The sequence below is a fragment of the Melanerpes formicivorus genome, unplaced genomic scaffold (assembly GCF_026170545.1).
Source record: "Melanerpes formicivorus ecotype bairdi unplaced genomic scaffold, bMelFor1.0.p_v2 SCAF_17, whole genome shotgun sequence".
Taxonomy (NCBI): domain Eukaryota; kingdom Metazoa; phylum Chordata; class Aves; order Piciformes; family Picidae; genus Melanerpes; species Melanerpes formicivorus.
The window spans coordinates 6,333,983-6,360,893 of NW_027142369.1; the positions used below are offsets into that span (position 1 = coordinate 6,333,983).

Sequence of the window (26,911 nt, forward strand, 5' to 3'; positions counted from 1 at the left end):
AGGAGTAGTGATATTTTATTTGTAAGGGTTTCCTTTTATAGGCTAGGATATTTGTACTATAATTGTGACACCATTAACAATGCCAGATATGAAGCGTTACACGGTCAGATCCAGCAGAAATCACCTTAAAGGCCTTTGGTAAACCAAATGCTGTATCCAAAAGCTCAGATGAGTTAATCTCATTTTGTCTCCGTGTGCTCCCTGACATGCACAGCATTCTGGATACCTGGAAGGCACACAGAGCCAATGTCTGTGCTGCTGTGGGAAGTTCCCAGAACCGCTCTCGTTGGCTAACATTTAATTAACATAACAAATTGTAGTTAAATAATAAAATTTGCTCTTGGAACTAACCACTGCTTCACAAAATGGGTCTTTCACATTCCTGTCCTAAACACAATACCACATTTGTTTCAGCGTCAACTAACTACAGCGGGAATTGAAATGCCCTTTTCCCTCATGGAAGACCATCTTGAAACCCATCTCCTAGAGACAGGTGGAAGAAGCCAGGTGCCATTAATGCCTGTCTCGTCTCTCTCCCCCACCAGCCGCTGCCCCCTCCACGCCTTCGCCCCTCGGCAGCGTGAGCTGAGCCCTGTCCTCCCATCTCCCCATTTGTGCCCGCACGTCGGCCACCGCCAGCCCTAGCCCTACTCCGGCCTCGGCGCCGCAGCACCTGCCGCTGCCTGTTCACCTCCTTGGTCGGACGACCATGCCACACGCGACGCTGAGAACGGGTAATTCCTGCGGCGTTTAGGGGAAAGGATTAATTTGGCCAGCTAATTCCGCCCCCTCTCTTCCCCCAGTAAGGGAGGGTACATGCGCGTTGCCATGGGTGCTGGAGGAGCACCCAGAAAGTTGCGGGAGAGGGGCGGGGAGAAGAGGGCCGGGCGAGCAACTGCCCGCCCCGGGGAGCAACCGGTCGCCGGTGTTGCTTGGCCGCTCGGTGCTGCGTGTAGCGCCTAGGGACCAGCTGCTCTCGCGGCGGCGGCTGTTACGCCTCCTGCCCCCAACGGCTAGCGGCGGCGGGAGGGAGGAAAGGGGTAAACTTTAAACTTGGCCAGGGCAGGCAGGGAGCTTCATGGATGTCCACGTCTCTCGGTGCTGAATCGCAGCCCGCGGCACCCCGTGCCGTTTCCTCTGCCGTCGGCCATGGTGCGTGTAGGGCGCGGGGCTCAGCCCGGCCTCTGAGAGCGACGCCTCGCCCTCCCCTCTCTGCTCTGCCGCCGCTGTCTTCCCCGCGCCCCCGCCCGCCTCCACCTGCCTATCTGCTTCCGCGCTAACGGTCTGAAGCGTTGGGCATCGGCTTCCCTCCCCGCTGCAGCCCACCCGACATGGAGCCGTCTGCGGGAAGCTGCCGGGAGTGATTATCGCTTTTCGACCGATCTGGTGGCGGCCCCCTCGGCGCCTGTGCTTGCTCCAATGGAGCTGGACGAGACGCCACTCGCCCCCCCGAAGACCATGCTGCTTATGCTGAGGAAAGTTCGCAAGAGACGGGAGATGCTGCTGCAGCAGCTGGGCTTCATCTGCGCCATCCTCTTCTTCGTCTGGTGCATGTCCAGCCTGCTCTCCAGACTGGGTGAGTAGCTGTAGCGGCAGGACTGGCAGACCCTGGCGGGGCAGCTGGAGCGGCGCGGGGGCTGTCGCTGAGGACGCCACCAGCAGTTGTCGGGGTCGAGCGTCCGGGGCTGTGCCCGTTTGGAAGTTGCTCAGCGGAAATATCCCCAGCGGGCGGGCAAGACGGGGGAGCAGCGGGGGGTCCTCAGGAGAAACCCCGGTGCCGGGCAGGTGCGTGCCTGCAGCCCCGAAGAGAGGAGGCAGCAGCGTCGCTGGTGGCTAAGGGCTTCCCGCACCGAACCTGCCCTGGCGGTGGTCCGCTCTGCCTCTTGGAGGGCTTCAGGTCGGGAATCGAAGGGAAAGCACGGGCAGCTGCGTGTCTGGGAACGGCCCTGAATTAGTTTACCCCTGCCGCTGCATAAGAGCTGAATTCTCTCCAGCCACTGGTGCTACGCTCTTGAACTTTGGACCACCTGTCACTTTTATCCTTAGGTTGTAAACCACCAACCGCCGCTACTTCTTTTCTCCACCTTTTCCCTCCGTCCTCCCCTAAATTACATTGTGGATTTGACACAAAATTATTCATTTAGGCAAGGAGCAGTGTTAATCTCATGTTTATAGAGTCTCTTGCATCGTTTGTGCAAGTGCAGTGCTGGTAAACTGATGCGTTTATAATTGAATACATTATTTCCATTATTTTCATTTGTTTTCTCCTGCTCCCCACTTGATGGCACAGTTTGGGGTGTAATTGTACAGCTTCAGGCCCTCTTCCTACAATACACTTTTCATCCCTTAGATCGGATAAGAAGTCTAAGGTTGCTGGGACAGCACATGGGTTGCTAGGAAGGACTGGCAACAGTCCTTCAGGTTTTAAGAACAAAACCAAACTAAGCCCATCCTGTGTACACATTTAATATAAGAAAATCAGCGTTCAGCAGAATTAGACTGCATTATCTGCTTAAACTAAAGCTGAAGTTAAAGTGTGTGGTTTAGGGAAGAATCCAATGGAACTCATCATACTTTCTAATGATCTTGGCCCAAATTACTGCCTGGGTTGTTTGGGATATATCTAGGAAGGCAACAAACCACCCAACTAAGACTTCAGTGTCTTAGACTAAATTAGAATGTTGTTAATCTTAGAACTTTCAACTTTTTGTTTTAATTGTGGTTTATGCTGTTGATTTATTTATAACTATTTGTCACGTCTACGCTTTTCCTTTTTTTCCTTGCACCAGCTATTTATTTTCATAAATTTACTGCTTTGTAAAAGCAAGCAATTGGCATAGTATTAAGTTTACATATTTGAGGGTTTTGTTTGTTTGTTTTGTTGTTATTGTTGCAGATAGTTTTTCAGAACTGTGTAATGTTGACATTAAAGATGTCATGACTGCTGAAAGTTTTTGAATTCTGGGTTATCAACCCTTATAATCTAATTTTTGATGGTGTGCAGCATCATGTGTAGTTTTCTTCAGCTGGGTAATTTATACTATATGGTATCCATAAACACTGTGCATCTGTTCTCTGTGTTTCTTGTGATTGTAGCATGAGACTATTTTAGCAAATACTCTAGCCAAACTAACTTCCAAGATTAAAAAAATTAATAACAACAACAATCTAAGAGTCACCATAATGAAGCACAAACAACACATGATAATTGAATATAAACTCAGAGATGATTAGCTGTGGAACGGTTGTTGTCATAGTGTGTTCATGGGAAATGGATGAGGTTGAGATGTGATTTAATTAAGAGCGTCTTTTCTTCTTTGATTATTATAATTGCATACCCTGCATTATCACAAGTGCTCTTTCTTTACTCTGTTCAACAAGTTGCATCAGGAATGCTTCTGGAATGCAGATGACTAAATGAGAGGGTGATTGCTGCTCATAACACTGTAGCCAGGCTGGTTTCGTCTGTAGGAGCTGCTAAGTGTTGAGTTTCACAAATCATAGAATCAATAAGGTTGGAAAAGACCTCAAAGATCATCAAATCCAACCTGTCACCCAAGACCTCATTACTACTAAACCATGGCACCAAGTGCCACGTCCAATCCCCTCTTGAACACCTCCAGGGATGGTGACTCCACCACCTCCCTGGGCAGCCCATTCCAATGGCTAACAACTCTCTCTGTGAAGAACTTTCTCCTCACCTCAAGCCTAAACCTCCCCTGGTACAGCTTGAGACCGTGTGCTCTTGTTCTGGTGCTGGTTGCCTGGGAGAGCAGACCAACCCCCTCCTGGCTACAACCACCCTTCAGGTAGTGGTAGACAGCAATAATGTAGTCTTCAGCATTTGTTGTGGGTCATGGCCATGTACTCTGATTGCCAAAATGTGCTGACAGCTCTGATTTCATTGCTAGTTTCACCTATTGGAGCTAGGGACACCTTGTGTATGTACACTGGCATGTGTCCCAGTCACACCTTGATTTTGCTGTGTGTACATACTAATGGTCTACCTGTATTTCTCACTAGTGGGGACATAGAGTCCAGTTAAGGTGATACAGGAAAAAAATAGTGGTAATAGGCATAACCTATTTCTGTTTAATATAGGCCATGAATCAACTATTGCAGACAAACATGTTTTGTCAGGAGTATGGAGGAATAGAAGGTTGATGGCTTCACCTAATGGGACACAGGAAGAAAAAAACTGTACAGAGCCAGGTAAGATGAGAAAACTTTGTGATGTCTTTTTAAACTCTTGAGATATATTGAGCAGTACTGTTATGACCAAAGTGCAGTGCTATTTGAAGGTAAACATGGAAGTGTCAAACTTAAAAAACCCCTGGGACTGTTCTGTGTAGAAATAAGGTTTATTGTGCAATGTAATGCTATGACTTTATCTAACTAAGCTAATATTCAGATATAAGAATGTTTTGGGGTCATTATGAAACTTGTGCTGACAGTTTGATTTTTCTGATTTTATTTCTTTTGGTGATTATTCTCATCTAGGTGATGCTGTGCCTATTGCACTGGCAATGAGAGCTGTATTCTTGAGACTGTGAATAGCTAAACCTGCAGTGTTTGAGATACCATCTGAGCACAGCTGTTCATTACCATTGTACATTTAATCATGTTTTGCTCATTTAATGATAAACTATGTGTTCAGAGTAGAAATTTATATCATGTGGAGGGGGTTAATGATGTAAACAATGTGGAAAACCTAGAATCCGTTTTACTTTATCTGTCATGGACAGGTGGGGATAATTGACTTAGGGCAGGGATTGATGATGCATTTTAAAACCAGTGATGTCCACAACGCTTTCATTTTATCATCTGTCTTTCCAGCGTGTATTTCCTTTCACTCTGCCTCTTTGTTGTTCATGATATGTGGGAGACAAGATATTTTGCCAATGGCACTAGCAGTGTCTGTGCCTTCTTGGACAGAACGGGAGCATGAGATCTGGGATGCCGTCAATCCCAGACACTAGAAGAGTTTCCAGCAGTGCTCCCCCTCTTCAGTTACTTTGTTTTAATGCTGAGGCACCTGCTGTGTAGATTGATGGTTGTTACTGCGCTTACGCACTTCTGAGAAAGAAGTGGCAGAACACTGCGCAAAGTATGTGGGTCCAAAAGCTTTAGCTTGTATCATCTTGTCCAGTTCTGGTGTCCCCAGCATAAGAAAGACATTGAACTGCTGGAGCAGTTCCAGAGGAGGGCCATGAGGATGATCAGAGGGCTGGAGCACCTCCCTTATGGTCACAAGCTGTGGGAGTTGGGGCTGTTCTGCCTGAAGAAAAGAAGACTTAAGGGAGACCTCATAGCAGCCTTCCAGTACCTGAAGGGGGCCTACAAGAAAGCTAAGAAGGGACTATTTACAAGGGCTTGTAGTGATAGGATGAGAGGGAATGGCTTGAAGATCAAGAAGGGTAGATTTAGGCTAGATAATAGAAAGAAATTCTTCACAGTGAAGGTGGTGAGACACTGAAACAGGTTGCCCAGGGATGTTGTGGGTGCCCACTCCACAGGGGTCAAGGCCAAGTTGGATGAGGAGGTCTAGTGGAGGATGTCCCTGCCCTTGGCAGAGGGTTTGGAACTAGATGCTCTTTAAGGTCCCTTTCAACCCAAACTATTCTATGAATCCTGATGTCCAAGAGCTTCACTGTACTTCAGTTAACCACTTTGTGGGTTAGTTTGCTGTTATCTGCATCTGTAACATTAGGATGCTGTTGATTTGTCTGTCAGAGTTGTTCACAGACAATAAAAGATGAAAATGACTTTATGTAAGCATGTAATTATTCTTGGTGAACAGTCAAAAAATACTATTCTTTCCTCTTTCATTTTTCTCCATGTATATGGATACATCAGTGTGACCATGTCTGAACACATACTTCGCAGCACACTTCCAGCCAAGCCAGCAAAGGCCACAAAATCATAGAAGCTGGATCAAAAAAAGCTTGTGATTGGGATTTCTATTTAGAATAGATTAGAATTAACCAGGTTGGAAAATACCTTTGAGATTATTGAGTCCAACCTATCACCCAACACTATCTAATCAACTAAACCATTGCACCAAGCAACCCATCCAGTCTCTTCCTAAACACCTCCAAGCAGTGGTGATTCCACCACCTCCCCGGGCAGCCCATTCCAATGGCCAATCACTCTTCCTATGAAGAACTTCTTCCTAGCATCCAGCCTAAACCTCTCCTGACACAGCTTGAGACTGTGTCCTGAATGAGAACTTTTTTACAGTGATATGATAAAACTGCCAAGGGAAAAATCTATGCTTATGTGTAGGAGCAGTACTAACTTATACAGATGTTTAGAACAAGTACCTCTGCTTCTTCCATTCCTCCAAATGTAAGATTAGTTTAAAAACAATTGGGATAAATAAATACAGTTGACTTATTTTGATGTGTTTCCTGAAATTCAGGGCATTGAGGTGAACTTTCCTCTGTAACCACAAGAGCTGGACACAAGAGGCCTAAATATGCCTCAGGATGCTGAGGTTTTAAGAAAAATTTCATGAGACTCACTTTAATGATTTCTAGTCACAGTGCTGGAATTAGTCATTCTTTTTAAAGATGTTTCTTCTGTTAGTACACAGATGAAATATGTCACAAGATTGCAATCGTAGCATTTTTTAGTTGTTTCCTGTTATTCTGCAATTCTGTACAGTTTATCTCTGTAATCTTCAGCTGAAGGAGACATCTGAAAAAACCTGAAATTGATGGAAATTGTTTGACGGGAGACGTTTGTCTCCCCTTCCCCTTCCCCCCTTTTTTTTTTTTCTTCCCCCTCCCCCCCAACTTCCACAATCTTGCCTAGTAGCCAGAGATTGAGATTTACCTTGTAATGAGAAGAATGTACAATGATCTAAAACTTATCAAAAAGAAGCAAGCAGTGTAACTCATCTCCATGAGAATGTATCTTGTGTAACCCATTGACTGCATCTGGAGAAAGCAGTCCCAGGAAAGACTTGATCCAAGACTGCATGGAAAGTTGGTGAGAGTGTGGCTTTTCAGTTGGAATATGCAAGCTTGCAGTCATATGCTTATCCCAATGTAATGAAAATCTCTGGAATGTGCTATCAAACACTTTAAATGCCTAGACTTTATTTCTGGTCTTTTTTTTTTGTTAATCTTAAGAGCAGATACTTTCTATGTTGTATGAATACAGTGCTCTCTGTAGGCTCCTTTGTGAGAAGAACTTCCTATTATGCATATAATTTCTATATCTGCTCTAAGCACCAGGGGCCCTGCAAATCCATGTGTGTGTATATGGTATATAGCAGTTTTTTAATGTGTGTTTAAAATACAAGAATTTCATAATACCTTGGGAAATGTAAGTTCTTGCTGAGAGCCTGCTAATCTTTTGTGTTGTCGTGGTGCAATTGCTATGTTCCCTCTTTATTAGCTTCCCACACAAGTCTGCAGCTTTACTCCTCTTTTCCCAAAGGCTTTCAACAAAGTTAATTTATTTACCACTTCCCCCACCCCCTTTTCTTACTTGCATGCAAATAAAGAAAAAAAAATCCTTATTTATCAGAAGTTGAAGCTATAGAAATTTACAAGGCCATGAGATCCTTTGCAGTTCATGACAGTGGTAAAAAACGCTCACCCTTGGTAATGCCTCTTGGGAGAGAAACTCCATAAGCTTCTAGAAGTAACATAGGGAGCCTGTGGAAGCTGCTTTCTGCTAGAAACTCACATAGCCTACACTCTCCGAGAGTGTCTTATTTACTTCAGTAAGTAATTCTGTGTTGTGTTCTTCTGGAAACATGACTAATGCTTCTGAGGCCATTGTGTCAGAACAGAAAAAACTTTGTTTGAAGTCTTGGCAATGCCACATTAAAAAAGAACCCTGAAACTGACAAAGGAAATGAAATGTGTTGGGGTTTGTGTGTATATATATATGTGTGTGTGTGTATAAACCAGATGGGAAAGGTTTTCTAGTATTTGGTGATTGGAGAGATGTTAGGTGCTACATGTTTTTTCTGATGGTGACAATTCTTTGGCTGTAAAGTTATAGATACTTCTTACCCATTAATGTCAGCAAAGAACTGTAGGTCAGCTGCTGGAAGGAGGTGGAGCATTTGTGAGCAGCAAGCCAAGTTCAGTTGTGGTCTGGACTAAAATCAAGTCTTGTCCAAAGCAAGCATGTTCTGTAGCATTTTTCAATGAAAGATCCTTACTGGTTTGATGCTATGCCTTTGTTGGAATCTCCTTTGCTATGAAAAGATGCAAGTCTTTGCGTTGCTCCAGAGCCAGGCTAGAGGCCTTCTAAGTTGTATATAGAAAGCTCTGTGCTTCAAAAATTTCATGAGACTGATATTTTTGAATTGTGAATCTTACACTTTGTATTGAGTAACTCTCTGAATGGCTTCTGTGCATCTCTCTTCTTGAAGGAAACCGAACTACCTTTTTCTTCATGCCTTTGAAAACTTTTCCTGGGTAAATTTCTGAGGGAGGAGGGGTTGATCTGACCCTTACTTAAAGCAGAGCTGTCAGAAGGGGAGAGTAGTTGTCTCTAGAGTCTTAACAGATCTCATTAGTTTGCAACCAATTTTTTTTTGCCTTATCCAAACTCTTCGCTTCCATCTGCCATCCGCTTGCTGGGCAGATGGCTCTGCCAGCTAGCAAGTCTGATTTACATCTTTTCTGCTCCAATGGCTTGCCTTGTTGTTTCAAAATGTTCCCGTGACTCCATGTCCTCCAGAACTCTGAGTAATGTTTCCAGAGCAATTACAAGCTGGGGTGACTGGGTGGTGTGACGTTTCTAACTGTGTGACTCCAGTAAGTTCTGCTAGACTGTGAAAGTGACTGATCTGGGCTCATATTTGTTGTGAATGTTTTGAAGTAATCCCTGTATACAGTACAGAGAATATTTAAACTATTTTCTGTGAATTAGAAATATTTCAGAATATATTTCCATCAGTCTCCTGATGCTAGTCAGTGAGCTGCCTTGAAACGGGAAGAGTCAGTGGGATTTTCTGTCCCAGTGGCTTGTCAACTGTGGACAGTTCATGTAGCTACTGAGATGCAGCAGGGACTTCATTCAAGTGTGCTTCTCTCATTTTTATCACTGGGTGAAGTTGAATTGTGGGCTAGGGGAAAGGCAGGGGTTAGCATTTCTTTCTGAGCCAGGCATTTTTACTTCAGAATTAAAAGCAATGCTTTCTGTTCCTGCAGTGAGAAAATCAGTCCTCTACAGTGAAATAGTGTGTTCCCCAGCACTGTGTGTGTGAGTTCTGAGTTGGCATCAAAAGTCATTACGTCTGTGCATATTTTACACCGTTACCTACAACTTTGGAGACTTGTGTACGAAGTGATGTGATGTGCTGTAGGGAAAATACAGAAGTCTTAAGACAGTTTCGTTGACATACCTTAGACCTGCACTCAACATGACCTGCAGGTTGTCTTGCTGTGCATTTGTACAGTGCCTAACACAGAAAGTGTATTGATGTAATACAGACAAGAACTGTGTTATTTGAAAATACTCCTCACTAGTCTAGCTGTCTGCCTTGATCCATAGAAAATATGCAGCCATTGATAGTATGATAGATTTGAGAGTGCATACCTTTTGATTTAAGATATTTCTTTAATGTCTTATACCCTCAAAGACAAGGAAATTTACCAACTTTAAATATTCTTGCATTGATTTAAAAGGAAATGAAAATGAGGGGAGGAAAGAAAAGTAGTCTTGGTTGCTTTCTGTGTAACATGTGTAAGTGCAGTGTCCAGCAAATGTGTGTGTGGCATGTAGCTTATTTCTTGAGCCACTTGTTCATATGCTTGTAGGGTTTTATGTTTTGGGTTGTGTCTGAGCTCACTCTTGTCCCTGCACATGCTCAGTGGTAAATGTGATTATGATCTCACTTGGATGGTTTCTGCTTCCGGGGGAAGAGAGATGCATGACAGTTTAAAACCACTTTCAGTGCACTAGGTATGGGCAAATGACAAAAGTTTAATGGCAAGGTTTTGTCTGTAGCTTCCAAAGACACCTCATCAGAATTCACAGCTAGATTAAGGCTGCACTTCTGGCACTCTTTGTCTGGCTTGTTGATGTGAGTACTAAACGGGTTGGCAGGTAGATGTCACTGAAGTTAATTGGGAAAAGTGTTTTGTTTTGTATTTTTGTGAACCAGTGTAGCAAATGTGCTTTGCTTGAATCTAGAATTTTAAAAATAACCAGCCTTCTCTCTGAGCTGTTCATTTTCTATCACTGTATTGAAACTGACATCCAAAATAGCAGAAAGAAATGAGACAAACATCTCTCCGTGCTTAGGCTCAACTTGCCAGTGACATCCCCTGGAGAGCAGAGAGGGGAAATGGAACTCTAGGGTAATATATCCATTTCCCCAGGTCTAGGTGCCAAGTTTGCAGAAAGTAGTTTAACACTCAATAAACAAGTGTCTGACTAAAATGCCACATAGACATATAGTAAATGGCAGATGAAACTAAAAGAAATACTAATTAATATATGACTCTATATTAAACTTTAAAATTACAGCCAGTAACATTTTAATTATTTCATATGACTGATATTTAGTTGATTTTAGTTCAGTGGAAGCACACTGTAGATAAGAACTCTCACGAGCTAAATCTTTGATGTGAAGCCAAGAAGCAGGCTTGAAGCAAAAATGAGAATTTCTAAAATGTAGCAACTCCAGAAATAAATTTAACATCTTTGGACAACAGCTGTTACTATTGTTGAATTTTGCCTATATTTTAAACCATGTTACCTAAGCATTTCTCAAATATTAATGTAGTAGTAGTGCAACATCTTTTTCCTGTGACTGCAGACACTTCAGGCAGACAAGCAGCTGTGTAAATTAGTGACCTGAGGCCAAAGAGGAAGTAAGTGGTATAGCAAAAAATCAAATCCAGATACCTCAGCCCTGATGTAGGCTCTTGCTAAGATGACATTTGAACAGAAGTTTGGGCTAATGTGACCTGAGGTTCCATCCTGCCTGAGTATTCCTGTGATCTGGTATAGAAACCAAACGAATTGCATGTCACCGAGGACATATTTGAAGTCCTGAACTGGGGGTTTCAAAGTCAGTGAGGCTTGGGCATGCAGAACTCCTTGGTATTGCTGACTTTCACCCTTAATGTAGGTTAATGTCCGTATATTTAGACCTATTCTTCCACCAATATGACCACGCAGATAAACAATTTTGTGTGGAAATCTGTTCCATTTTCTACTCAGAAAATTTTGCTCTTGGTATAAAATCTGTTTTTTAATTTACCTATCCTTATCTATAATAATTTTGGTTTTGCTCCTTAGTTTTTACCTTCTTGACTGTGGCATATCACCACATACTGCAGCTGAGACAGAAAACACTGGTGCCTTAGTTTATATCATGCATAACTGTTACCGCAGATCACTGTTGGAGGAAGCAGGCTGAAAAGGTGTTGTACATGAGTATATATGCATTAATCAGCTCTTGGAGTTGGCCTAGGACAGAGTCTTTATGAGATCCAGGTTGTGTGATAGATGTTAACATTCTGTGTTCATTACTTCATCTCTGTGCTCTCAGTGTGTCGTTATTGCATAACTTGGACCACCAATGTGGACTATTCAGGCAAAACTGAGCAATCACAACTAGGTTGTAGGGAAGTAGATACTGGCAAACATATGGAGGTAGCTAATGGTCACCAGAAACTGTAAGAGTGATAGACAAACTGGGGAGTTTGCAACTGGATGGTAGAAAGACTAATACTGTCTTCTACCAGCACTCCAAGGTCTTTCTCCCTGGAAAACAGCTGAGACAGACCGTGGAGTGTTGATGGACAACAAGTTCTTCATGGAACAACAATGTGCTTTTGTGGCCAAGAGAGCCAATGGTATCCTGGGGTGCATCAAGAAGAGTGTGTCCAGCAGGTCTAGGGAAGTTGTTCTACCTCTCTTCTCTGCCCTGGTGAGACCACACCTGGAATACTGCATCCAGTTTTGGTCTCCCCAGTTCAAGAGAGACACAGAACTGCTGGAGAGAATCCAACAGAAAGCCATGAGGATGATTAGGGGACTTGAGCATCTCCCCTGTGAAGAGAGACTGAGATCGCTGGGTCTATTTAGTCTTGAGAAGTCTGAGAGAGGATCTCATCAATGTGTATAAATGAGGGGTGGGTGTCAAGTGGAGGGAGCTAGGCTTTTTTCAGTGGCACACAGTAATAAGACAAGGAACAGCGGGGTCATAGAATTGTAGAATTGTTAGGGTTGGAAGTGACCTCAAGGATCATCTAGTTCCAGCCCCCCTGCCATGAGCCCCTTCCAACCCAAAACATTCTATGGTTCTGTGATTCTATGATCACCGTCAGGTAAATTACTTTTTACAGAATAGATGTGGTTATCCCCATAGCAGGTTGAAAATATACTATGAACCTACTGACAATTAAACTGGCATCACTCCTGTTCTCCAGGAAGGCAAGACTTTCAGGCAGTTGTTCTTTGAAGTTGACAAACACTGAAGACATTATAGTAGAAAATATAATAACCTTAGAAACTGAGTCAAATTCATTCCTGCTTTACTGATAGATTGAAGTACAGCAGAACAGGCACTTCAGGTGGAACATAGGCCATGTATATATGTGTTCATTCAATTGTTTCCTTCCTTTCAGCATTGAATTAATAGTTTAGTGTTGATGACAGATGCATGAATGATCTTGAGAGCCATGTTCTCTACTCATTGTGGGGAACAGTGGGAAAATGCACCATCCTGTGGGCAAGAAGATAGTTTAGACTGTCTATTCAGTTTTTATACTTACTTGCTTGTGGGCTCAGTTTGTCAAAACCTGAGGAATTGTTTTTCCTCTGCAAGTGATGTACTCACTCCTTCAGTTGGTTGAGGGTAATGTGACTGGATCTGTTGCAGAGAGGTGTTTAAACCTTTGATAGCAAGATATAAATACTCACAGATGGTGGGAAACATTTAAATGTTGGGAATGGGAAAGAAGTTCAGAGAGACTAAAATGGGAAAATACGTTTCTTTTTTTTTTTATTTTATGTTTTATTTCTTTACTGTGAACCAGTTTGTGCTTTGAATTTTGTGAGTTCCTAGCTCAAGACAGACTCCAGAAGAGAGAGAGATTTGTTCTTCAAGGCTGCTGGGAGCATATCCGTGCTAGTGTGCAGTGCCACAATTGCCATGATAGCCATAATGATTTGCAGCAACTGAGGTTTCTAACCGATACATTTGTTGCTGAATGGTGAGATGCTATTTCTGGTTTAGTGTTTGGTGAGAATCCTCCCTCTTTAAATCTCTTTTTGCACATTTTCATAAAGGTTGTGTTCTTTGCCTGATTGTTTCATGCTTCTTCAGATCTGCTCACAGGATCTTGGACTACCGTTACTTAAAATTCTTTTTCTTACCTTCTTATGCCTTTCACAAGCCTTCCTCTTCCCTGTTGCTGCTAGCCTTTGTCTGTGTCTTTTGCCTGCACTGGACCTTTGAGATGAGTTTCCAGTGTCTGCCTTTTCTTTTTGTTTTTTTGTAGCCCCTTGCAGATGAGTATGTGGAATATTGTAATTCTCTCATTTTTTGAATCTCCTCATGAGCCATGAGTATCATGGTGCTTTCAGGAGACTGGCCAGCTGGGATTGGCAAGCCAGGGATGAAGTCAAAGCTAGAATATTAATCAGTCCAGTTTCACTTATGCATGGAGGCTTTGCTAGTCAAAGGTGAAGGGAGAAGATGAGTGTCCTTGTAGAGAAACAGGAAAAAGAAGACTGAAGAGGGCAAAGTGACTTGCCCAGTGTCTGCAGAGAGGGTCAGTAGCTAAGCTGCTGGGTTTATTTTTTGTCTGATGTGGTTTTTTTGTTGTTTTGTTTTGGGTTCCCCCTGACCCCCACCTTAATCGTAAGTTGTAACCTTACTAAATTCATTGAGTCAGGAGCTGTTGTCGCTACCACCATCACTTCTCTTCTTTCCTTCCTGTTTGTTTTGTTTTCCTTTACTCTATGTTTTTACAAAACCTAACACTGGGCATCAAGGCTAGTTACTAGTATGAATGGGGCAAGGATATGCCCAGAACTGCTTCAGCATGCCAGATGTTTTTGATTCATGGTAATACCTGAAGGTTGTCAAATGAAGTATCCACCTTGCATCTAGAAAGTAAAGTGATTACCACACGTAACTGAATGCTCAATTACAGTTAGCATTTCTCCTTCTTCTCCACTTAGAAGGAGAAAGACCAATGAAGGAATCTTAGAGTGTACAGCTTTTCAGTTGCTCCCACAAGGGGATGAGGAGATGCCTGGCTGGCCCGTCTGTGGACCAGCTGCTATCCACTGAGAATGGAGATGAAAGATTGTGACCAGGAATGTTGCAAGTCAGAGGCATGATTTTCTTTTTTTCAGTTGGTTGGTGGTGGGTTTTTGTTTGTTTGGGGGGGTTATGGTTGGTTGATTTTTTTTTTTTTTTGGTGGGCTATCTTTATGCTTTTGGCTTGGTTTGGTTTGTTGTTCTTTTTTTACCACTGTGGGAGAGGAACTGTGTAAAATACCGACATTCATTTGCCATCCTAGGGATAAAATGATCATCTCTAATTGCTTGCTGGATGAGAAAGGAACAAAAGAGTTGAACAGTATGTCTTTTGGGTGTGTGATGAAGCCTGTGTGTGTGCCTAACTCAAAGGGTTTTGAATATTTTTGGCTTTTTAATTCTATTTGGGGCAGGAAGCAAGGAGAGGCTGTAACTGACTTCTGAGCACAGATCAAGTACTTCAGATTTGAAGTGAATCAGTTATGGTTTTACTATGGTTACTTGGTTGTCCAGGATTGATTAGTAACAGCATGTGATGGGAGTGTTCTTACTTGGAAAGAATATCTGGGATCATCTCCAGAACTGCTTTAATCTGTGGATATTCAGGGCAACTAAGGTTAGTAAATACTACTTAGGTAATTAAAGGTTAGAGCTGGGCTGCTTTCTCTGCAGGACAACAGACTAGTAAAGGGAAATTAGGCACCTTGGTTCAGTATTATCTTCTGTATTGGATGGAGTCTGGTCTCACCCAACTCAGTAATTTTTCTGTGTTATGGGGTTTTAATAATAGGAGTAATATTCTTCTTCATATAGTCTTAAAGGTAGCAACATTAGCACTAATTTCATAGGTTGAAAGGAGTATTCATAACTGTTTATGAAACAATGATAGCATCAGTTTTGCACTCTAGACTCAAATTTGCTTTAAAGAAAAAAATGCTGACTGGCTGAAGAATAATGACGTTTCTGCTAAATAACCCCTGTGGAATTCTTTTAACTTAACAGTTTGTACCTATAGGTTTCTAGGTACTGGACCAATTTGTACATGCAAGAACCATGTTACATTAAAAAATGGACAGTTGCCTTGATCATACAAGCACTTTAAGGTCTGATACCTCAGTGGCTTTTGAAATTAGTGAGATTTGCTGGAATGCATAAAATTATCTGCAGATCTTTTGGTTTTGATGGGTCCTTCCAAAATGCAATGTTTTTTGCCTCAGTTCCATCTCTGAAGGGTGGAATGCTATACAAATGCCTCTAGCATTAATACTCTTCTGGGTTGAAATTGCAGATGGGTATAGTGATGCATATACTATGTGCTTCTTAATTAATAAAAATATAATCTTTGTAACTAAAATTCTTCCAGTAACTGATTCCAAAAATTTTGGTCCTGTCATATTGCTGACTCAAGACTGGACTGTTAGAGTTGTGCATTGCAGTGCAAGTCTGAGGAGAAGTTGCACCTCTGCCAGATACTTTTTGACAGGGCACAGCTGTGACCTTGAGTCAATTCTGTACTTCCCCAAAGGGTTTTCAGCTGTCAGGGAAAGCACATCTGATAACCTGTGGCAGAGAAGAGGACCTCATGTATCTGAAGTGTAGAGTGGAAAAAGGGTGTGTTAGACAACATTGGCTGTGTGCCTGTCTATGCTAAGGCGCTTAGCCCTGTGATATCTCACTGTGCTAGGGTTGTAGTAGGGGGTAATATGGTGCTGGGTTGCCTACAGATGTGACTCCCCACCAACATCTTGATCATTGTTATAAAAACTAGATTATCATCTGTTGTGTAGAAAACTAAGCTCAGTCACTGTAGTAAGTGGAGAGAGTTTTTTGTTTGTATTGTTTGGAATTTTCACAGTGAAATCTTGCTTCTCATTTTCTAGGCTACAGACATATTTCTTTATTTGAATAACTATTTCATTGTAGTAGCTGAAATTTATGTTCAGTAGTTCTGTGCCATGACATGAAATGTACCCTTCTGTACCCTTTACAGCCCAATCTTGAATCTTTCAGTTGAAAAAGGCCTTTAAGATCATTGGGTCCAACCATCTTTTCTACAGGAAACCCAGATCCAGTGTTTCAGCATGGCATGAAGACCAGGAAATCCTCAAATCTAGCTGTGGCTGCAGCAGTGACTGTACTTTGTGATTTCCTCTGTGTTTGTCCACATAATTTTTATTTTTTAATTTATTTTTTCTTCCCCCATGAAGCAAAAAAACTCATTGAACACTACTGGGGAAAGAACCTTGATTCCTTTCTCTCCTACAAATACTGTCCAGTCAGATTGGGTTCTGAACATGAAAAGCATCTTCATAATAGTAAGCCTTCTTCTCCATAGAGAATGAAGATGATCCTGGCTTTCCTGGTGACAGATTTTGCACCTACTCAGGTGTAAAAAATACCTTTCCTCCTTTTCTTCCTGTAAAATCTATTTTAATAGGGGGAAAACAAATGGATTGATTGTTTTAGAATAGAATAAACCAGGTTGGAAGAGACCTTCAAGGTCATCGCATCTAACCTATCATCCAGCACCACCTAATCAACTAACCCATGCAACCAAGCACCCTATCAAGTCTCTTACTCAACACCTCCAATGATGGTGACTCCACCACCTCCCCGGGCAGCACATTCCAATGGACAATCACTCTCTCTGTGTAGAACTTCTTCCTAACCTCCAGCCTAAACCTCCCCTGGTGCAGCTTGAGACTGTGTCCTCTTGTTCTGGTGCTGGTTGCCTGTTTTAAAACAATGTATCATATTAGGCCTTTATAGGAGTAATAATTCAAAGTTTTACACTCATTACGTTCCCAGTGAATGCATTTATATTCTACTAAATATATTAAAGTGTTAAGGAAGCAGCAGGAGCTCTTTTGCGAGGGTAATTACTAAAAATGATCTTACTCTTCTTTACACCAGTGGTGTAGCATACCCTTCAGTGACTTGCTATTTTAGACGCACGGTGACTTTATATACTTAATCTTGGAGAGGCAACTTGGATCGTATTATTTAACAGCCGTGGATAAAAGCCTCTTGCAATTATGAGATTAACCAGAGTTACGCTATGTTTTGATTCTTCCTGAAGTCTGATAGGTGAATACAAGACTGGGCATGTGTTTGACTTTTATTTTCTTTCAAGTTGCTTTTTTTGTTTTCCTTTACTTTTTGCTTTAGAGAAAAAAATTCTGTTAGCTGAAAGATTTTTGAAGAATTTAAAAGGCTTAAATTTCATGGATGTTCCTTCAGATGCTGCTGTGAATGCCAGGCAGCTCTACCCCTGCATAATAACAACAACAACAAAGAATAGGAGTTTGGCTATACTGTCCATCAATCTGTATGGTCTATGTTTTATGAGACAATAATTCAGATAATTTGATTTTCTTTGAACTGAGGAAAGGATTGTATTTTTTTTCCCTTTCAGGAAAACACTTGCCCTCCAATATATTGAGACAGAAACACATAATTGAAGTTGTGAGAAAAATCATAATGTTGTGAGGTATTAATTGATGTTAACAATATCTGAAATACTGTTTTGGATTGTTGTTTTTTTGTTCTTCCCCTCCTCTTCCTCTCCTGGCTTACAAAAGTTACTGCAAACTGTAAAATAGCCCTGGCTTTTTAGAGCATGATACATTGTTCTATTTATTTGTTGTTAACCATTTAACTCTATGATATAAAATAACGTTATGGAGAAAAACTTTGTTCATTTAGATGATTGAAAATAAGGCCAGGTTGACTTTCATAAGTCAGCATGGCTCGTATTTCTTGATGTTGTGTAACGGCTATGGATGTGATGCTAGAATTTAACCTCAGAAAAAGCTGATTAGTGTAAACCTCCCACACTGTGTTGAGGACAGGCTGGAGTGACATCTCAGCTGAAGTGACATGACCCACACCAATGTGCTTGCACTTCAGTATTACAGAAACAGTCCTATGTCTCAAAGTTAGTCTAAGTGTATGACTAGATTTAGAGGTTTGTATTTATTTACTTTTGGTGTTTGGATTAATTTTCATTTAATTGACTTTTTTGTGTGTCCCCTTTTTTTAAAACTGAGGCTATGAAATTAAGTTTTGCAGTTGAGGTGCTAGCACACAAACAGCAGTCCCTGGATGGTGGATCCAATTTGTGATTTCATGTGCCTTGAGCAAATGTTCTGATTTTAGTACAGCATTTATATGCAACTTTAAACATGTAATTAATCTGAAGTTGAAATTATTGATCCATTCTCAAACTGAGACACTTCCAGTGCCTCAAGTATCCATCAGGAAGGATAGTTCATGTTTTAGCTTACGGTAAGGCAAAATGGGGGACTTGAATTTATTTGGGAATGAAGGTTTTTGAGGTTTTATTTTCGTCAAAGGAATGTTTTAGTGATGTGACTCCACTGGCCCTTCCTAAGACACACGAGTAGGACTTCTACACCACAAAAGCAGCATTGGACTGCTTTGTCTAGTGGAATGGGTCTTGCTATTATTACCTGCAGATGCTGTGAGCATGCGGGAATGGAGATTTTCTGTTCTTGTCTATTTACATGATCTGTAAAGCTAGTGTGTGAGCTGACCGTCTAATGACCTTTAAAAATGCAGCCTTTGGAGACAAGAGGAGGGATTTGTTAGTTGACAGATTTGTGCTATCAAGCTCCAGGTTATTTATGGAAGTCTGGAATTCTGTGCTCTTGGATTTAAAGAATTCTGTGTAATTTAGATCAAAGGCAAAGCATTAACATCTTAATTCCACTGAGTGAAATTATCCTTTATTTTGGCATTCTCAGAGATATTACATTTCGTTCTTGTTACTAATGCATCTTAGGGAATAAACATAAAAGTTTTCACTTAATTTGCTGTGAAAGCATTTTTCTTTCACAACAGGACCACAAAGCAGTCTGTGAAGCTTATTTGTGATTTTAAACAGTGACACTCTATTGTAATATCAAATCATACCAAACCACAGAGCTTGCTGTCAGCTGTTTGTATTTCCTCCACTACTTATGTAATAACAGTGACATGCTCAGTTTTGTCATTTCACATACTGAAATATCACTATGAATTTGAAATTATCACAGAGTGTATTTGTAAGTAGGAGGAATGAGGCAAACCAAGGAAAAGGAGATTTCTAAACTTACTTTTACTGTTCAAGAAGACTGTTCAAAATCAATATAGATGGAAGATGTTAAACTGGGTTTCTGTGGACTTTTACAACCTACTTAAAATTTATGATTTGTATATCTGGAAAAGATCACAGTGAAACTGATTTGTCTGGTGGAAAGTGCCAGCCCTTGCTTGAAGTGTTTTCCTCTCAGAGAGAGAGATGATGAAAATGAATTACTTCCAAGTAGCCTCCTTGTGCTATCTTTTGCATAGAAGTACTTTGACTCATTGTAGGTTACTCTGGGTGGTAAACCAGAAACTGTAAATCTCTTTGCTGCTGCTTGTTGTCCTTGGCCTGCAGAGAAGCACCAGATAACATTAGCAAGTGATGCATGTAGTCTGAAAGCAGTGTCCCTCTTAAAAATTAATTTCTTTACATATTCTGTGCATCCAAAGATAAGAAACTTTTACTGGCAGCTTAACAAAATAAAATACTGTGGTGGGAGTTGTACTCTTCTTCATAGAAAATGTTTCTGTGATAGTGAAATGACTGGTAGTATTACTGAAAACTAATTGATTCCACTCTCAACAAAGACAGTAAGGAAAACTCCCTTGAAGAGAAGAGGGAAGTAGGATGTATAGTGGGATTTTAGGTTCAGTACTTAGATATGTACAGACTCTCTGTGAAACCTTTGGAGTGAAGTTTCTCAATTCTCTGGCTCTCAGTTGAAGTTAGGTGTCTTTGGTAATCACCCTAAGTACATCCTTAGGACCACTGGACATCATGACGCTTCAACAGTAGAGGAGAAGGTGAAGAAAACTTTCTGCCATGTTGCAGAAGAACTGTATTTTATTCTCTGGAGTGGTGTAGATTTCTAACCGCAAATCATAACCTGCAGCACTCCCAGTGAGGTTGGTGAGGACTTTGAAACACAAAACAGGTTTTTTGTCAAGTACTTCAGGTAGGTTTGGATGAGTTGCCCTCACAACAGATGTTTTCACACTAAACAAAAGGAGTTGTTGAGGTGGGGGACAGCAAAGCAGCAGAGACCTAAGGTCTCTGACCATAGGAGAAAACTCATGTTTTACAGTTAGAAGCTCTTGTGGAGCAGGTTGGTAACTCTGAAGCTGTGTGCCTTGCTAGCAATGCTTTCTCGCTCATTTTGAACTGACTTTGTTAGTACATGTACAAAGTTGCAAAACTGTTACACTGTCTGAGTCAACTTAATTCTTTTTTGCGGGGTGAGGAGGTGAACCTGGAAACCAAATGATTTAAGGCTACTTTTTAAAATGAAAATGGCTGTAGTAACTGTGGCTTGTGCTGAATTCAACCTTACTGAGATGTGTAAGGAGTACTTCATACCTAATTGATCTAACCTTTTTAGGGGCTTTGGCAGATTTTTTTAATGCTGTTTTATTCTGTTTCTGGAGAGAAGTGTTGCTCAGGTAAAAGCTAGTTGCCTCTTTCCCCTGATGAAGATAGCTCTGCGCATGCAGGTGAAATTGTCTAGGGAGTCTGTAAGATAAACAGGTAGGTGTTGAATTCCTGTTTCCTCCAGAGACTGATAATTGCTGGTGTAGACTTCCTGAATCATTTCTTTAGACTTACATACTCAGGTTCTGTATTATTCCTGCTCTAAATTTGGTGGTGCTGATCCTGTGTGGTGCAGGCCTTGCTTACAGAGCTTGACTAGAAATAATTTTGTCTCAGGAAAGTACAGTGAAGCTGGATACACCCGGCTGAGATGCTTTGCTGCAGTAATGGAAGCTGCAAAATACTGCAAACAGAGTTGTAACCACAGAATACTTGACTATTTGGCTCTTGAGATAATAGTGAGCATTTACCGCTTAAAGTTTGGTTCCCTGTAACACATATCTTGATGGTTTATGATGAGACTTGGTGCCATGGTTTAGTCATGGGGTCTGTGGTGACAGGTTGGACATGATGGTCTTTGAGGTCTCTTCCAACCTTGGTGATTCTGTGATTAGCCTTTTAAAATTCAGACTTCTAATTGTGTCGACCAAGTTCATTGTCTGTGGAGCAAGGCATCCCAAATAGCTCACATACTGAGAGCCAGATGAATTTGCTGTATCTTACTTTTCGGTTATAAAACAAGCAGTGTTTTATAATCAGTGTTATATGAGAGAAAGTATTATATGATCTAAGTACGTTTTGGTAAAGGCTCAGCTAAGATGGTTAGAAACGTGATCAACCTCTTTCTGAGTTGCTGTTCCATTGTATTAGTTTTGGGTTTTTTTTACACCTTTTGCCCATTAATCTTCATTTTCCTTTTCTTTGTCTTAGGCTTTTGTGAATTGCTTTCATTAAGAGACCCTTCTACTACAAATAAGATTTTGGAAGAACTTAGATTATGGAAGAGCTTATGTATGTGTGACTTTGAAGGACTTTAAGTTGTCTCCTTTGTGTTGCTGAAGGCATTTTTGCTCTCATAGAGCAAAATTGCATTTTTGCTCTCAGAACAATTGACAAGAGATGTGTAATATAACTGGACATTTCCACTCTTCATTTCTTATTGATTACATGTAGTAGAGGAAAAAAGTTACAGTAGGACACTGTGTTTATTGTCACCACAATATGAAGAGTGTAATTTCAAAACACCAGCTGATTCTTTCTCCTAGCTCTCAATATTGGATACTGGGAGTATTTTATGCTCTCTCCGTGCTCTTCCAGGACTGCCAATTTACCTCCTAAATGTTGCTAATAGAGTGTACCCCAGACTTACTTTTCTCACCAAGAAGGCATTGCTGACTTGACTTTTCAAACACTGTTCATTGCTGAGTTTGTCATGCAAGTTCCTTCAGTCAGGCAGTCCAGCTGCCACTGCTGCTGTCAGTGCTGCAAGTGTGCTTTGGGACTGAAACTGTACTGGAGGATTAAATTCTTCAGAATCCTAAGTCTACAGAAGCTGAGACTGTTCATTAGACACTGTATCATACATCATCTTACTGTTTTTTTGTCTCCTATTGCATTCCTTTTGAGTACTTCCCCCCCCAAGCATCTACTGAGTAGCAGTGTTATTCATACTGTATTTTTGTAAATTCTGTGTTTAAACAATTCCCAATCTTTATATCCCCTCTGTACATTATCATGAGCTCGTGTATGCAGTGTCATTAAAACATGGGGGGACTGCAGACTTTCTGCAGTGTCTCACTGCTTCTTGGTCTTGCTTGCCAAGTGTGTTACAGCTGAGTAGCTGAGTAGAGTTCATGATTTTGGGGCATGTAATGTTGCTTGTATCTGAAGAATATAAACTGTGATAAATTAGAGGCAGTTGCTGTAGTGTGTATCTCTTTTAACTAGAGGAGTTGAGCTGAGTATATTAAGTGGAAGACATGAAGAAATTGGGCCATCACCAAAGAGCGATGCGGTGCCGTTCGTGCTTTTCTCCCTCTGCACTTACAGCTCCCCCTGGTGTCCACAGAGATGATGGTTTTGTCTGCAGCATGCACCCTTACTGAAACAACAAAGCTTTTCTTTACGGTATTAACAAATTTTGTGTTCTCTCCTCTTTGTGACAAGCAAGCTCACTTCATGTCAGTCAGATGGGTGCAGTGTAGCACAGGAAATAGAGATTTGACTGACCATATTCATAAAAAGTAAATGGAGCCATACAGTGTCTGAGTAGACACTCTCAAGAGCAGTGCTCATAACCATGTTCTCTGCTACAGCAGAGCATTTCCATTGTGTCCTGTTACCTTTGGATTAGCAACCGAGCCTGTCCTTTTTAGGCAGTCAGTGGTCAGCATTATTCCATGATTCTAGACACTTACTTGTATGTACATTGTATGCCTTGGAGCAGAGAAGAACTCTGAGTTTTGAACCCTGAGAGACAAGACTGCAAAAGAAGAAAAGAATTAGCTAAAAAACCCTAGTGCTGAGATGCCCAGTTGAGAGATCTTGTAATGCATGTCATGTGCCTGCTGTCACTGATGTGTGCACTTGTGGCCAGTGACTGCAGCACAGTTGTGTTTTGTCATGTAATCGTTTTGTTAGCATTTCCAGTGTTTGAATATACTACTGAGTAATACAGGTCATCCCAAGTGAATACTAATTTGTATAGTATGCCACATCGTAATCTGGTTTTGTTTACTTTAGATATCAAAGTAAATTTGCTCTTAAATAGAACATTTAGAAGGTTCTATCTTTTTTTTTTTTTTCCCACAAAGATGTTTTTCTCTTTCCTCCTGCCTTGTAGAGCAGGAGGACTCACCAGTTCAACAAGCACAGGCTTCCAAACCACAAATTGTTGTTAGTACATTTTCTGCAACCTCATTAAACAATCTACAATAGCTTAATTATATAATTCTACATCTGGGTATGTTTTAAGGAAATATTTTAAAATAAACTGCCAGCTTGATCTCGGGCAGTACATTCACAAATTATGGTCCTAGCTCAGGAGAGCATTTAAGAATGTTGCTAACAGGCTCTGCCACAGGTAGAAATTTTGATGCTCTTTCACAAACTGTGAAACAATACTGTTGAAAAGAAAGATTGCTTGTGTAAAGAGAAACAGTATTGGTCTTCTAATTGTTGTGTTCCATGCATACAGTAGATTATGCTCAAGATTAACTTAGAGTAGTACTTTGAATCTTAAGGAGTGAATGTCATATCACCACTTAATTTCTTCTGTTCTGAGCTTATGACCAAAGCTAGAGGATTTTTCTTGCACAAACTATTGATCTCATTCCAACATTCTTCACCCCTCGAGTCCCTCTAAAGAACTGGTCAGCAGACATTGTTCTAGAGAGCACAATTGAGTATATACCCTGTTAAAGTCCATTTCCTTAATAGGTGGCCTATAGTGTTGTCTCATGTGAGCCTCTCACTTAATAGATCTAACAATATTGAGTAATGTAAGGTAATTTATTCTTACAATCTACCCTGTTGCAGAGAAGGATAATTGGACCAAATTTGCAGACAGAGAGCTGAGGTCAGGAGCAAATTCAAGCACAGTAAGAACTGAGACTATACACAAGATGAAAATGGAAAAGTTCAAACAGGATACATGGCAAAGATTTTTCCATCATGAGGGAAGTGAGGCGTTGGACCAGGTTGCCCAGAGAGGCAATATCCATTTTTGGAGATTCTGAATACGTGATTGTATAAGCATCCAGCAATCTAATCTGATTTCACAACTTGTCCTGCATTGAGGAGGAGGTTGGCTGGAAGACCCTCCAAGGTCCATTACAGGCTGAATTTTTCCAAGGTCTTGTGATCAACAAAGCACCATGAGAGAAAGAAGCACCAAAATTTATATCAAAGTTCTGGTGCGCACTGTGGATATTGTTCATGTTCAGTATCCAGGTGCCAACACTATTTGCAAACCAGATTCCCTTGCAGATGTGGCAAATAGTGTGCTTGGAGCATATAATTTCACTGAGTTTAGCCCCAAACAGGGAAATGGCTGTTTTCTCTCAAAGCTATGGCCAAAGGAGATACAGCAGTGCTTGCATTTTGTGTAGCTGAGTGAGGGTAGGGCCACCATTCTGGCTGAACCCGGATGACTGCACAGCCAGAAAAGTGGTGCTAGTGTGCCTAGGGTTAAATGTTTATTAATTTCTGCTTTGTGTAGTACAGAGTTTAGAACTTTTTGCCTTTCCTGGAACTGACAGATTAAAGTTAAAAGGAAGAGAGGTCCCTTACTCTGTAGCCTCTTGATTCAGTCATCAAGCTGGATAGGATAGGTATAAAGGGGATTATTTACATGTACCTTAGATGCTAGCACTGCCAGCTGTTTTTCAATGCCTGCACTGATCCCCTTTGGCTTCACTATTCCTGTTTCTCAGGCTGGTAACTAACAGTAGCTTGCTGATGGTTGGTGTCATACAACCCCAGCAGATTCCCAGCTATTGGTTTGAAAACAGCACGTGGACCTGGACACTGATGCTGACCCTTCTGTGCTGCACTGAGGGTTGGACTGAATGATCTTTGAAGTCTCTTCCAACTGGATGTATATATATTTTTTTTTTTTTTATTTGCTAAAATTAAAGATTATAATGTGGTTTTCTTAACATCATGTGTTTTTTTCAGTGGTTCAAATACAGAGGAGGAACTGATAATGTATTCCCCCCAACTTCTTTTTGAAGTTTCTTCCAAACATTCTGCTTGGCAAAACCAGAAGCAGGTTTTTTGCCAAGATGCTATTATTGTGGATGTGTAACCCTTTTTAATACATCTTTTCTTAGTGTATTAAAAATAAATGGGAATTACACTTCCCCACAACATCTGTGTTACAAAATGGGCAGCCAATAAATGACACAATTGGAGCTAGCAGAAAACAAAGAAAAGAGTTGAAAGAGTGTGCACCTCACTCAGTATTTTTCAGGTTTTCTCACTGATTTTTTCTGCTGAGGCAAATTATTAAATATGTATTTGCAGAAAATTGAGTCATCTGTGAACACATGCTAAAAAGGAAGAAATTGTGGAGTACATTTTGATCTGAAAAGCATTGTAATTGTGAACCATCAAAAGCCTTTCCATGTGTCTCTTGAAACAGTGTACCTACTGTACTGTAAGCAAGATAATGCCTGCTGTTTGTTGCTACTACAGATCAGTAGATGTCTTACAGTGTTAAAGCAGCTAGCCAAAATTCTGTCCCAAATATAATATGCCTTGCATTATAGAGGGGTTATTTTGATTCTGTTGGTATTGTGCTTTCTGGCCACATAGCATGAGAAGCACTGATAATGTAAGAAAATGGAATGCAAGCTGTCCATGCTCACAATTATTGAAATATGTGTTTATTGCATACACAAGTATGTGTCACAAATCCCTTATGTAGTTATGCTTCATGCATATGACACAATTCAATGAGCTAAGATAATACAGCTAACCTCATAAAGCAGCAGACCCTGCTTCTACTTTCTGTAGCATTTGTGTCTGTAGGGGTGAGTTAAGGGATGTGTGCAGCTTTCTGTATGCCAGTACAGGCAATCTGTCAGAACCTGGCCTTAGGCAAGGGTAATGGTGCTGGGATGTTACTTCTGGTGCTATGCAGCTGAGCAGAAATTCTGTGGAATTATGTGAAGTCTTAAAGCTCCTTCAGCGAGATGCTGACTGTGGTGATAAAACTGACTTTAAAGACCTAACCTTTAACCTCTTGTTATGAACTCTTTACTCCCATTTTTTGTTACCTGTGTTGTGCTGTAAAGCAGCTCAGATAAAGCTCAAGGTAAAAAACTGCCCTTATTTGAAGGCATCTCAGAACAGAAGTACAGCTTAGGTGGTGGGGAGAGTGAAATTGGCAAAATTGTGTGGCAGGGCAGATACAAGGCAGGAACTTGCTATTCCTGCTTTGTCATTACCTGAGACACAATTTATTTTTCTTTTTAATTACATGTGGAATTACAGCCTTGGTGCAGCATCACCCAGGAGGGCAAACCAGCTTTCCAGGCCTGCCTGATCCCATTTTGTGCAATACTGAAATGCCCATAGCATGTCCACAGATGTGCCTTGCTTATACTGGGACTTCCAAAAATATCTGAGCCCATATATGATTCTTCCTCCACGAAGAAAGTGCCTGCTCCCCGTGGCCCAGGTAAATGAAGGACTAA

At 41.2% G+C, this 26,911-nt stretch overlaps 1 protein-coding gene across 4 annotated transcripts in view; it reads left to right on the plus strand.

Annotated features, from left to right (window-relative positions):
* The first annotated feature begins 692 nt into the window (after positions 1–692).
* SLC24A4 (solute carrier family 24 member 4) overlaps positions 693–26,911 on the plus strand; it is a 91,339-nt gene continuing 65,120 nt past the window's right edge. For all 4 annotated transcript variants that reach the window (XR_010988619.1, XR_010988620.1, XM_068148801.1 and 1 more), the window contains exons 1-3: positions 693–734; positions 1,322–1,576; positions 4,102–4,212. Coding sequence is in view for 2 of the 4 variants with exons in the window: in XM_068148801.1 (XP_068004902.1) it covers positions 710–734; positions 1,322–1,576; positions 4,102–4,212 (391 nt within the window). In the remaining 2 variants the exon portion in view is untranslated. The remainder of the gene's footprint in view (positions 735–1,321; positions 1,577–4,101; positions 4,213–26,911) is intronic.